The 13785-nt window shown below is 41.6% G+C and overlaps 1 protein-coding gene across 7 annotated transcripts in view; it reads left to right on the top strand.

The window, feature by feature from the left end:
• LRP4 (LDL receptor related protein 4) overlaps positions 1-13785 on the top strand; it is a 141956-nt gene that overhangs the window by 122101 nt on the left and 6070 nt on the right. For all 7 annotated transcript variants that reach the window (XM_077322376.1, XM_077322372.1, XM_077322371.1 and 4 more), the window contains 14 exons: positions 25-111; positions 356-527; positions 646-808; positions 2185-2410; positions 3991-4294; positions 4456-4674; positions 5555-5689; positions 5907-6015; positions 6363-6507; positions 7103-7216; positions 7874-7997; positions 8452-8519; positions 9700-9787; positions 10385-10526. In XM_077322376.1, the coding sequence (XP_077178491.1) occupies positions 25-111; positions 356-527; positions 646-808; positions 2185-2410; positions 3991-4294; positions 4456-4674; positions 5555-5689; positions 5907-6015; positions 6363-6507; positions 7103-7216; positions 7874-7997; positions 8452-8519; positions 9700-9787; positions 10385-10526 (2096 nt within the window). The remainder of the gene's footprint in view (positions 1-24; positions 112-355; positions 528-645; positions 809-2184; positions 2411-3990; positions 4295-4455; positions 4675-5554; positions 5690-5906; positions 6016-6362; positions 6508-7102; positions 7217-7873; positions 7998-8451; positions 8520-9699; positions 9788-10384; positions 10527-13785) is intronic.

The following is a 13785-nucleotide window of genomic DNA, read 5'->3' as shown; positions in this document are numbered from 1 at the left end:
GATATTATCCCATTTCCTTACCAGGAAAGCTTTATTGGTCAGACAGTACACTGCGGAAAATCAGCAGGGCTGCCCTGGATGGCTCACAGTATGAAGATATCATTACTACAGGTAATAAAATGCTTTGCCAGAACCTTCATGGTCTCAGCCTGGGTGCTTTCAGAAATCGATTCTGTTGATTTTCTTTATGGAGGTAGTTAAGGTAAATGTTTGGTGGTATAGTTTTCTCCAAGTTCATTAATAGAGTTTCCAGAACTAAAGACAGGCTGGGATATCATGTGGATACTTTTAAGTGGGAAAGATCATAAACTTTTGGGTGGGCATCAGGAACACCATTGTCCATGTTTTCCTACAGGGCTGCAGACCACTGATGGATTAGCAGTGGATGCCGTTGGCCGCAAAGTATATTGGACAGACACTGGAACAAATAGAATTGAAGTGGGTAACCTGGATGGGACAATGAGAAAAGTTTTGGTGTGGGAAAATTTGGACAGCCCAAGAGCAATTGCACTATATCATGAGATGGGGTAAGTGTTGGTAGCAGAATGTCTTGGGCTGGGGAAAGGCAGAAGGTGAGAAGATACAGAAATACTAAATCTTCTGGCTTTTTTGTTAATAACTGGTTAGCTTTTTTCTTTTCTGCAGGTTTATGTATTGGACAGACTGGGGTGAAAATGCCAAACTGGAGCGAGCTGGGATGGATGGCTCTAACCGCATGGTTCTTATCAGCAACAACCTGGGCTGGCCAAATGGCCTAGCAGTGGATAAGACTGGATCACAGCTACTCTGGGCTGATGCACACACTGAGGTTAGAGTTCATGTGAGAGATGCAGAGTGGACCTTGGAGTCTATTTTAATACTTTGACAGAAAGGGTGCTATGAGACTAGTTCAAGTATGCTCGTGATGTGAAAATAAATTCATATATTTAATGTTAATCAAATATCACATGATAACTTGCCTTTCAATCAAAAGCTAACACCAAGCCATTACAATTATCTGATATTACTGATGATGTTGTTTTGGTGCAGGCCATTTGCCTGTCCAACTATAAGTTATCCTCTAAAATTATGAGCACATTTATACAAAAAATAACTTAGGGAAGCATTTATTTGTTCAAATAATTTTTGCCCTGCTTTTTTTTTGGGGGGGGGAGCCAAAGTGGCTTACAAATCTTGGGCAGGTCTCTGATCCAATGGCCCAGTTCACCTCAGGACCTCCAGCTGTGCACAGGCAAAATACCTGCACATATAGAAGAAACAAACTCAAGCCTTGCTCTGCTGCTGCTATTGTTGCCATCAAGTCACAGCCAACTTACAGTGACTCTGTAGGGTTTTCAAGGGAAGAGACAAATGAGGTTGCCGTTGTCTACTTCTGTGTAGCAACCTTGGATTTTCGCAGCAGTCTCCTGTACAAATACTAGCAAGGGTCAACCGTGCTTAGCTTCTAAGATCCAACAAGATTGGGTTAGCCTGGGCTATCCAGGTCAAGACTGCTGCTACTACTAAAATTCTTCCCAGCTTCCACTCCTAGGGAGTCCTTTTCTCACTTGTCAACTCCCCTCAGCAGAACAAATGTTCATGGTTCTCTTTCTCTCTGTGGCTTAGTATATACTACCACCATAATTGGGCTGCTTTCTCCCTGGGTCTTTGCAACACCCTAAATGAGGGGGTTGAGACACATGGCCCCATGTGTGGTATAATTTAACACAACATGAAAAGTATCACACATACATGCATGCGCAAGTCTAGACTGTTGAGAATGTTGCTTATAGTAACTTGAAGTTTTTAGCCCTGGCTCCTCCCTGGTGGAATGAGTTGCCAGCTGAGATCCAGGCCCTAATGGATCTGTTGAAGTTTCTCAGGGCCTGTTGAATGGCAGTCTTCCACCAGGCCTATGGTTGAGACCAGAGCTGACTGAAGCTTTGCAGGCCTTCCTGCATCTCCTCTTCCTTGGTTCCTCCCTACTTACTTATTGTCATCTCCTGTCTGAGGTAGTTGGCAGAGGAAGCCAAGAGGGTGAGGGGGGCAGGGGATGGGCTTTTAAACTATTAGTACTGTATTTTAAAGATTGTATTATCTTTGACTGTGTAGGTGGTTTTTATTGTGGTGAACTGCCCTGATAATAACCTTTTTCTAGATAGTCTCTGAAAAGAAATAAAAGTTCATTGTAACTCTCTTCTTTAGCGTATTGAGGCTGCAGACCTGAATGGTGCCCACCGCCGCACCCTGCTGTCCCCGGTGCAGCACCCTTATGGCCTCACTCTACTGGATTCCTACATCTACTGGACTGATTGGCAAACTCGCAGCATTCATAGAGCTGACAAGGATACTGGAGCCAATGTCATCCTGGTCAGGGCAAACCTGCCTGGCCTGATGGACATTCAGGCTATTCATAGGGGGCGCTCTCTTGGTAAGTTTCCAGGTTTCATGCATGTCAAAGAAAGTCCCAGCATCTTGGCCTGGGTTTCCCTGTAGAAGCTGCCACTGCTGTAGCTCTTGGAAGATGGGGAACTGGATATGGAAGAACAGAACTATTTCTATTTGGTGCTTCCAAGCCCATGCCCACTACTGATGGGAAGTGTGACTAATGTTATTCATTACATACTTAATTCTTGAAATTTTCTCATTATTATTGTATTTATATCCCGCCTCCCCCCGAAGGCTCGAGGCGGCTCACATAACCCCATCCCCTAAAATCCATATGAATAAACAATAAAATTACAGTGGCTAGTAACCAATTGGTCACAATAACAACAATGATGGCCTAATCTTACTCATCCGATCTCCGCATCCTCCAACTACAGGGGGTAAACACTCGCTACCGCCAGTTTGTGAGGGGGGGGGGGCCTGATCTTCCTTACCGCCCGGCCTTAACCATAAGCCTGGTGGAAGAGCTCCGTCTTACAAGCCCTGTGGAATGTTGGTAATTCCCACAGGGCCCTCAGCTCTTCCGGGAGCTCATTCCACCAGGTTGGGGCCAGGACCAAGAAGGCCCTGGCCCTGGTCGAGGCCAGGCGGGCTTTCTTGGGGCCGGGAATGACCAATAGATTAGCCCCTGCAGAGCGTAAAGCCCTGCAGGAGATATAAAGTTTGTGATTCTTAAGTCAGAAGGCTCACTCAGTGTCCATGGTCTCCCTTCAGTGCTACTCAGGTTCTAAAGTCTTTATTTATAAAAACCACTAAAACGGTGGCACACTTTATCAAAGCTTCCGTGTTTTCATTACATCCTGTGGTTGCTCTTTTTTGGCTGTGCACTAATCTTATTTTGCTGTGGGATGGAGTTATCTCACAGTTCAGAATTGTTGCTGCCATGGGTGTGGCAAATGACTACAAAAGCAAAAACTGCTGCTGCCTAACCATTGATTGATTTGGAATGATGTCATGATTCTGCTATTTAGAACTTTCCTTGTGAAACCCTCTCTCTATTTATTCCTCTAAATTCTGCCATGATCCTGCAAAAAGGATTAAAATATGCTAGGTAGGTAGCCCTAGTAGAGCCCTAGAGCAGTGGTCCCCAACCCCCGGTCTGGAGACCAGTCCCGGTTCGCGGATCAGTCAGTACCGGGCCACGGCTCCTTCTTGTCCTCCTCTCTGGCTGCTGCCTTAGGGATTGCCTGCCATTCTGCCGCCAGCTCACCTTTGGTGCTCTCCAGCAGCCGCCATGGCTGGGGCTCCCCCTCGGTATGGCACTGCACAGCTGCTGCTGGCATCACCCCACAGTGGGCGGTGGGAAGTCAGGGGCACTGGCGGGAAAGCAAGTGGAGCAGGGGCTCAGGCGGCGGCGACGTCCCTCAGCAAAAGACTACCCCCCTCCCCCGGCCTCAGTAAAATTGTCAAGCGTTGACCGGTCCCCGATGATAAAAAGGTTGGGGACCACTGCCCTAGAGACTCTAGGGAGTGAGGTTAGTTGCCTCGAAAATGCATGTTCAAAACTGCAGTAAAATGTTGAAATAGTTACAACGTTAAGATTGGCTTTTCCTTTCTCCTAAGGTGCTAACAAGTGCGGCATGAGGAATGGAGGCTGCTCACATCTCTGTTTGCCGAACTCTGAAGGTTTCTCCTGTGCCTGTCCTACTGGTATCCAGCTGAAGAATGACGAGCAAACCTGTGACCCATCTCCTGAAACATACTTGCTTTTTTCCAGTCGTGGCTCCATCCGGCGTATCTCACTAGATACTAGTGATCATACAGATGTTCATGTTCCTGTCCCAGAGCTGAACAATGTCATCTCTCTGGACTACGACAGTGTGGATGGCAAGATTTACTACACAGATGTGTTTTTGGATGTCATCAGGTAGGTAGCCTTGAGCTTCATGTCTAGCATTAAGTAATTACCTAAATCAACTCTTCTTTGCTTGATTGGTCTGTAGGTCACTGGAGCTTCTTCTATGATAGGATTGTTGAGTAGACTAAGGAGTCCTTTCCTTATTAGCTGTGATATTAACTTTCTTCCAGGCGAGCAGACCTGAATGGCAGCCATATGGAGACGGTTATTGGTCAGGGACTAAAGACAACAGATGGTCTAGCAGTGGATTGGGTGGCTAGAAACCTCTACTGGACGGATACAGGTCGCAACACAATTGAAGTTGCAAGACTGGATGGCAGCTGCAGAAAAGTGCTCATTAACAACAGTTTGGATGAGCCTCGAGCAATTGCTGTCTTTCCCAGGAAGGGGTAAGTTTGAAGTCAGCTAAGGGGAGGTGTTCCTACAGATAAGATCACAAAAAGGAGGTAACCTAAAAATGGAGCCCCCTTTTGAGACTTCAAGAGCACATTTGCTGGCAAGGGGTCCTCTTCCCAGCAGATTAGTTTATGAACAAGCAGCTCATCTTCAGGTATAGCACGATGGCTGGTTGGGAAGGGCTTATTTCAAGCAGCTATATAAAACCCTTTCTGCCAGAGGTTCTATTCAAACAACCTGGACAGTGGGAGGGGAGCTGCAAAAGCAGGAGGTGCTGCCTGGAGGAGGCTGTTGCCTTTTGAAAGACAAAGACAAGAGGCCAACAGCTAATAAACCCAGCCAACAGCTCTGCTCATTAGGAAGGAGCCCAGCCAACTGCATTGCTTGGCGCACACAAGTCTTTACTTACTGGTAGCCCTGATACTACGGTATGAAGTAGCATACCAACAAATTATACCAGCAGAGTCTTTGGAGAAGGAAAGCTGGTGTCAAGTCAGAACTGTTGGTGTTTGAGAGCCCTAATTGTGTGCATGCATGTGTATATGCACATACATGCCTTTTGACCTGTTCTTTCTGAATCGTTTAATTTTGCCCCTGTTGACTTCATGTTTTGGATATTCAGGTATTCCAATTGCCCTAACAACTTAGTAGTTATCTTCTAACTCGAAGATAAAGTTTCTAACATCTCATACTCAGTGGCAATGTTTTGATATATTCATAGCAGAATATGGAGATGTCTGGTGGAACTGTTTGCTAATATCATGCTTTTTCATTTCTGCTTGATTTCTGTGTTTATCTGGTGGTGGTGGTTTCACTGATCAGTTGACGTAATAAACAATGATAGTGATTAAGCCCGCTCTTTCCCACCTTCAGATACCTTTTCTGGACAGATTGGGGGCACATTGCAAAAATTGAGCGTGCAAACTCGGATGGTTCTGAGCGCAAGATATTGATCAATACTGATTTAGGCTGGCCCAATGGTTTGACCTTAGATTATGACACCAGAAGGTGAGTATAGCATTGCTAATGACATAGTAAAATGGTGGTGTGTGTTTTGGGGAGGGGGTGGTTCACTTTAGAGTGTTTCTGTTGTTTTTATCAGAACCTGAGGCAGACATGCAACTCCTGTATATGGAGGGGTAGGGAGGAAGATAGATTTGTTGGAGGCAAGAGGTCAGGGATAGGAAGGAGGTTGTTCTTACTTCATTGTTTTCTGTTCTTCTAGAATTTATTGGGTAGATGCTCATCTAGACCGCATAGAGAGTGCTGATCTCCATGGAAAACTGCGTCAAGTGTTAGTCAGCCAAGTGGCTCATCCCTTTGCCTTGACACAGGTACAAAGGATTCACTGGGTAGTGAATACTGGAATTTCGTTGGGTAGTAGGGGGAGGGGCCATGGCTCAATTGTACGGAAACGGTCCAGAGTTCAATTCTCTAGCATCTCTGGTTCAAAGAATCAGGTAGTAGGTGACGTGAAAGACCTTGGCCTTGAACTCTGGAGAGTTGCTGCCATCAGAATTGACAATACTGATTTTAATTGAAAGTCCAGAGAAGTATTATGTTTTAAATTGGGTGGTGGGGAACATGATTTTTCATTCATTCTTTGTTTAGCCTCCTGTGAGAGGGCAGTTGTGATCGGTCCACTTTCCTAATGCTGTGACTGTTTTTTGTTTTTGAGTAGCAGGATAGATGGCTTTATTGGACTGACTGGCAAACAAAATCTATCCAGCGAGTGGACAAATACTCTGGTCGGAACAAAGAGACAGTGTTGGCCAATGTTGAAGGGCTCATGGACATCATTGTGGTCTCTCCTCAGAGGCAGACAGGTACATCCGTCAATACTGGTTCCTTAATAGGGAGCTTGGAGCCAAATAGGTTGCATATATGGTAATCTTCTAATAGGTCCTGAAAAAAAATCCTGCATTGAAAATATGTAAGGCATGTTCTGAATGCTCTAGGTTTTTCATTTTACACAGAGGGAACCCCAAAAAGTGTAGATAAACTGCTTAAAAACATTGCCAGTCAAATTTACATATCTTGGTTTGTTTAGTTAACTTATATCTAGCTTGTTTATAGTTGTCCCCTTTTAAGCTGAGCTTGGCTGTTTAGAAATGGTTCATGCTTTGCTCACAATATAAAAGACCAATCATACTGGTACCATCAGAGGCAGGTGTATACAAAAGTTCATACTACATATGGCGATAAGGCAAGGCTGTCCATTTGGGCACATTAATGTAGTTCTTTGCTTTGCTGATTGATTCTCTCCCCTTACTTAATTGCCAAGGTTGTGTTGATTCTGTGGGGGATAGGCTTTAATGCTGGCCCCTGTACTTAACCATCTGGCTAGCATTTCCTGGTAAGAGCATGAAATCTTTGCAGTTGGGTAATGGAAGCTACATTCTGTGTTTGATCTTCTCTTAGGTACAAATGCCTGTGGAGTGAACAATGGAGGTTGTACCCACCTCTGCTTTGCCAGGGCTACTGACTTTATTTGTGCATGTCCAGATGAACCGGATGGACGACCCTGCTCTGTTGGTAAGTAATTTGTAGTGTAAGCATCTGTGCATGATCTGCAGTCTATATTCCTTCTTAACCAATACAGTGTTGCTGTGTGCTCTTACTCAACACAATTTCAGATAATAAACTAGCATATATTGTAGAATTTCTCCTCGGCCAAGCATACTTTATGACTGAAATGCCTCTAGGCAAGAGACCTTTATTTTGTCTCATCTTGTCTGTCAAATGCCTTGTGCATTTGAAATTCCCTCCCACATCCCAGTTACATATTTTATCATAGGAAAATACAGCTCAGTATGGTTTTTTATTTCAGTGTGTGAAGGACTGTTTAAAAAGTGCCTGCGTATTAACACTGAGATACTGCTTAGAGAATTGCTGCAGATTAATCAAAGATCTCTCCAGTTTATCTTTGGCTGTATCCATACAGTTATAACTGTCTAGTAAACTAGTAATGCTGCTTTTTTATAAGAACATCCTATGTACTTCCCAATGTTGATTAGATTTAGTAGACAATTTCTGTTTTACCATGGAATTAGTCTTAGTTCTTCTGTATATATTTGGTTAGTCAGAATTCTGGCCTGTTTTAGAACTCATGAAACTTGCTAATTTCTCCATATCTGAAGCACCATAGGACCATCTTTCCTGCCTCATGTCCTGTTTTTCTTTCTTCTGTAGTTCCTGGCATGGTTCTACCATTTCCCGTGACCGCTAGTACAACAAAGAAGAGTCAGACTGTGGCTAGTAGACCAGGCTCAACAACAACTAAACCTCACACGCCCTTGGAAACAGCTGGAGGAAAGTGAGTGGCTTTGCTGACTAAAATGTGGAAGTAGAACAAGAATTGGTGGTTTCTGATTCTTTTATAGATCCTCCTCCTTCTGCCACCCCCCAAAAAGAAATTTCCCAGTTTTAGGTACCATAAAATAGAATTCCTGCACTACTTTGTAGGATGAAGACAAGTGGGAGTAGAGTTATACTGTTATTTTACCATTTAGAATAGTTCTGATGTCTGAATCATTCTATTTAACCAGCTGTTGTAAAGAGGTTACTGCATTTCATAAAGTCTATTAATTGATATTCCAAAAGTATTGTTATTTGTATGAAATTTTGTTATTCGGAGTAAAGAAAAGAGGATCTTATTGTTCTGTATGCGTACTTCCTCTGTTCACCCTGGTGTGGTTCAGTCCTTTACAGCCAAGCAACTGGCTATACTATTTTTGAAGGTAACCATTTTGTACCTTTTTGTTAAACAGCTGCTCTTACAAAGAGCCTGGCCAAGGTCTGTGCACCCATGCAGAAGAAGCTGTTCTAGCAACCACAGGTGTGTTACTTTTCATTGTCTCAGGCTACTCTAGTGTTTTTCAGTGTAAAATAGGGAAAACTCAAACATGAAATGATTTTACAGAAATAACTTTAGCAACGTAGAAATGTGATATCAATGTTTCATTTGAATCTATATTAATAATGTGTTTGCTACATGTCTTTTCAATGCCACTGAACTCAGTTCAGGAAATACAAATACATTTTGATTTTGCAAGAAGCTTGGCAATATTTGAACAACTTCTAGTATTGCCCATTATTTGTATAAAATTTTATTTAACATGTATACAGGGCAGTGTTTTCAGTCATTCCTCACTTCCACCACAAACATCCACACTAAACCTGAGAGTTATCTGTGTCTTCGAGAAACATTTTGGGAAGCTCAGTGGTCTACAGCTAGAGGGAGAGAACTGTTTAAAATACCACCCCATCCACCTTCTGCAGAAATAACTCATACCAGTGTTTGTGTGGGGAAAATGGATTCATTCAATTAATTGTATTATTAAGAGAGTAAATAATTAAGGGATCTGTGATTGCCAATTTAAGATATTTAAGAAATTTCAGATACAGTAAGGAAAGACCAAAGTGTTCCTTACATGTGAATCTGAAAGATAATGATTTGTATTCTTTCTATTGTACTAAATTCCATTCAGAACTAGACACCTACACAAACAAATATATATGAAAATATTTGCTGTAAATAGGGTCCTGATAGTGCTTCCTTCCTTTGTTTATGATACACCTATACTAAAATGAATTATATACTGGAGGAGTACAGCTAGAAAGATTAGTAGGTTCCATTATGACATTATGCCTTTCGGTCAATCTCCTGGGTATCTTGAAACCTTATGTCTTGAAATAGATAAACCTCTTGTGAGCAGTTTGTTTGTGACAGCATTTATTCAATTTGCAATACAGCAGGTTGTTGCCCACAGTAGGAGAATGGGTGACGGTTATTTGGCAAGCAAGCTGATCTTTTAGCAAACATCTGTGGAAATGAAAAAAATGAGAGGGGTTGCCCTCAACTAGGACTTAAAATGTGTGTGATAAAATATTGTTTTGTAATGTTTTTAGTTGTTCTAATGAAATATTTAAAAATACATACACAAGTTTTTAAAAAGATGACATTACCTATACAGTACAAGACTGCCATAGTTCATCTTTCCCTCGTCTTCTTCCAGGAGAAGGGCTGCATGTCAGTTATGTTATCGGAGGCCTTCTTAGCATTTTGATCATTCTGCTGCTAATTGGTGCAGTGATTACATACAGGTAATTTTGTCATCTTTTGTTCTGTTTCTCTGCCTTTATTTACCTCATATTGATTTCAGCAAACCTTAGGAGAGTAAGTTCCACCAGTAGGTGTGTTCGTTTTCGACATTGTTATGTTTTTAGAGGCCAGCTGAAGATGTTAGAAACATAGAATATAAAGGTTAATATGCTAATGCTCTCAAAGTTATATTTCTTACTAGTTGGCAGCAAGCAGTTCTTGTCTCCCATTGGCCTGTGAAATCCCAGCATTGATCGTGTGGATGATGATTGATTTTTCTAGCTCTATGTTGCTTGGAAATCATACAGAGGATGATAGTGAAACATACCCTAAGTTGAATCTTAAACATAGTTAAGAGCCAGTGTAGTAAAGCGATGGTTAAATTGTTGGACTAGGAGACCCAAGGCTGAATCCCCAGCAGGGTTGTTGGGTCTTCAATGGAGAATAGGGTTGTTGGGTCTTCGATGGAGAGAAAGGAGAGATACAAATTAAATAAAATAAATATACCACATTATTTTCTTTCTGAATGTCTAGGGTGGAATACTGGCTGTATCTCCTAACTTTGGCAGTTGTATCTGATTAATGTTATATTCCTGCAGGCACAAAAAGTCCAAGTTCACAGATCCTAGCCTGGGTAACCTTACCTACAGTAACCCTTCCTACCGGACATCTACCCAGGAGGTTAAAATTGAAACCGTCCCAAAGCCAGCTATGTATAATCAGCTATGCTATAAGAAGGAGGTAAGAATTAGTTTCAGAATTCTGGAAATCCATGTGAAACTTCTGTAACTTTTAAAAACTGGTTTAAAATTGGCAAATTATTTTTCTTCATCCGAGGCAGATCACAGTCACCTTAAAAAATAAAAAAAAAACACTGTTCACCACACTACCAGGAAACCACTGATATGGCCTCTACTGTTTAACCAGCAATATCTTTTGGTATTTTCATATCCAAGACTCCTGGTGAAATGGCAGTTTCCCACCCACAGTCCTGTTACTTTAACTTTATGTTAGAGAATATATTTCTATACTGCATGGATCAGCAGTAGGTTGAAATAGATGCTGTTGCAAATGTGAGCCCTTTTGTATGAGTGATGAAGGGCAAGTGATTGGCCATGATTCTTGTAGCACTTAGTTTCTCCTTTGTCTTTCTTCCTCAGCATCTTTCTCACCCCTCTGATAGCCTTTCACCTTTCCTCTTTTGACTTCTGCCCACAGCCTCACATCAGGTATCACTGCTCGGTGTTTGTGCAACTTCCATTTCCTGTATTCCTACAATGCTGAGTGGCCTAGTATTGACCTATACTATCTGCTGCTTGGCTGACTTTCTGTGTATGTGTGTGTAAACATGTGCATGCGCACACCATTAAAATATGCTGCATTTGTGTGCTGGGAAAATACTTCTCTAGTGGACAGCTTTTAATTATTGCATAAGTCCTTTTTGAACAAGGTTTAGCATTTTTAAAAGGATCTACTGTGTATACTTTAACCAAGGGGTATCTTCACCCAAAGATTTCTTCCTTGATACCATGAAATACAGTTATTGCTTTTAATAATAGTCTCCAGGGTCTTTCCTCCCTGTCAGTCATATTTTAAAACTGTTACTAGTACAGCTGACTGGTATTCTTCCATTTATAGTTTATGCCTGAGTTCAATGTTGCATTAACCAGATCTGGCAATTAAGAACTGTATAATAGATTATCCTTAGTAAGAGGCTTTTGCATTCTAATTATCCAGTGTACAGTAGCCATTTCAAGTTGTACCTTAAGTTACACTCCTATGTTTAATGTTTTGCCAGTTTCCACCTTTGATTCTGTGTTCCTTTTCTTCCTTTGAGTAGCGGTGGTGGTGGTGGGGAGATATTATTTGTTCCTGTTTTCCTCATCATTTATAATTTATCCTTTCTCATCAGTTGAAGGATCCCAGTTTGTATTGAAATTTCTCTCAGCTCTTGGGTAAAATTATGTGCTACATCTTGGTAATATTTCATACCTGCAGAAATCTATGAGCTTGAGCATATTTGTAAAGGCTATTGTTTGGTGTTCAGTTGTATTCTTGAAGATTTCCCTCTTCCAGCCATAATCTGTGATTTTTGCTCTCATTATCAGATTTGTCAAGTAATTGTCAAGCTTGAAATATCTCTGTGATTTGGAATTAGGTCTTCCCAAAAATTCCATTTGGGTGGATAGGTTTTGCTTATTCTTAGCAGCTCAGTGATCACCACTTTTAAAGTCAGAAGACCTCCCCCCCCCCTTCTTAGTTTAGCTTGTATATCTGCTTCTTTAAACCTTTTCAGTATTACCATAGAATAGAATTAGGTTTGGATTGGGTACTTTGATCATATGGAACAATTTTTCTCAGCCACCTTTCTTCGTAGTGGCACACTGTATTCTAGATAGTGGTGTAAAATGCAAGAATAAGATGCAAAAGCCAGAAATGATGAAACCAACTTTTCCCGGGGGAGGGGGAGGAAAGAATGTATGGGAGGGAGAATTTACTTACCATATTTGCCGGCGTATAAGACGACTGGGCGTATAAGACGACCCCCTAACATTTCCACTAAAAATATAGAGTTTGTTACATTACATTACAGTACTATGGGCCACTATGGGCAGCTATGTCTATCCCAACTGAAGTGCACCCGGCGTATAGGACGACTGCCCCCCACTTGGAGGCATGTTTTTCAGGGGGGGAAAGTAGTCTTATACGCCAGCAAATACTGTATTTAGAAAATTTCTGTGCCATCTTTCCATAGGACCTGCTGAAGGCAGTTTATAAACTCCAGCATAATAAAAACAGAAAATACTATAAATGTTAATAGTTAAGCTATTAAAAAGCTAGATTCAAATGGATAGCTGTGTTAGTCTGAAGTAGAACAAATCAGAATCCAGTAGCACCTTTAAGACCAACAAAGATTTATTCAAGGCGTGAGCTTTCGAGTGCAGGCACTCTTCTTCAGCTAGTAAGAAAGACTTTCACTAAATGGTAGACTATTATGGTTGATATGAACTCTATATGAATCCTCTTTTATGCAAGTGCAGTATAGTACTGAAGGTCATTTAACAAATCTGTTCCCTTTGCAGAAAAGAGGCAGGTATGTGTTTTGGCTGCCTTTCTATTCAATTTTTATCTTCAATATACAAAAGGTTGAACTAACCAATTTTTCATGATTCCATGGTGGTGTCTTTTCTAGTTTCTGTCCTGCTTTATGCCAATGACACCATTTTCTCAGCAAAGACAACTGAAGGATTTTGTCCCTTCATGAAGGCCTATTACAAAGAAGGACTAGTAATTAATCATACTAAGGTGATGGACTTCTCCAAATATAGGTTGTGGTGTTTTGAATTGGTATGTGTGCAAGTTAGTAAGTGTAGGTATTTAGAGGTTAATTTTTCATGCAACTATGAATTGGTCATGTTATTTTAGAGATGCATACTTCAAGTTTCAATAGTGAGGAAGGCGATTGTTTGATTTTTTTTTTTTTACATGAAAGGTGAGCAGTTTGTCCCTATGGCTGTAAAAATATTTAATAGCAAAATTGGATCACAGTTTATTTTGAATGAAGGCCAACAGAGAACAAATAGATAAACTTCAATTGAAGTTTTTATGTAGGATAACATGAGCACCAAAAGCAGTTTCAGGTATTAAGTATGTGCTGCAATGTTTAGGCTTTGACTAAAAATTCATTTTGCAACAGCAGAGAGTAGATATAAAAGCCCTTTGCTGAGGCTGATCAAGATACTACTGCATGAGTTGGAGATATCCATAGTTGATATTGATAGCTTAGGGATGACAATTTAACAAACTCTTATAAGAAAGAACTTGAGTGAATTGGATTGCCTAAGTCCTAACAGGAGATCCCGTAAAGCAGTGGCCCGCAACCTTTTTGGGGCTGGGGACTGGGGGGGAGAGGGGGACCGGGGAGGGAGAGAGGGAGGTGTGGGCAAACCAGCAGGTGCACCTCCCTCCCCCCGCGATCGCCCCCAGCGCAGCCAGCACG

Source organism: Paroedura picta, chromosome 2, assembly GCF_049243985.1.
Source record: "Paroedura picta isolate Pp20150507F chromosome 2, Ppicta_v3.0, whole genome shotgun sequence".
Lineage (NCBI taxonomy): Eukaryota > Metazoa > Chordata > Lepidosauria > Squamata > Gekkonidae > Paroedura > Paroedura picta.
Note: the sequence above shows the minus strand (reverse complement) of the source record. Positions and strands in the feature narration are given on the sequence as shown.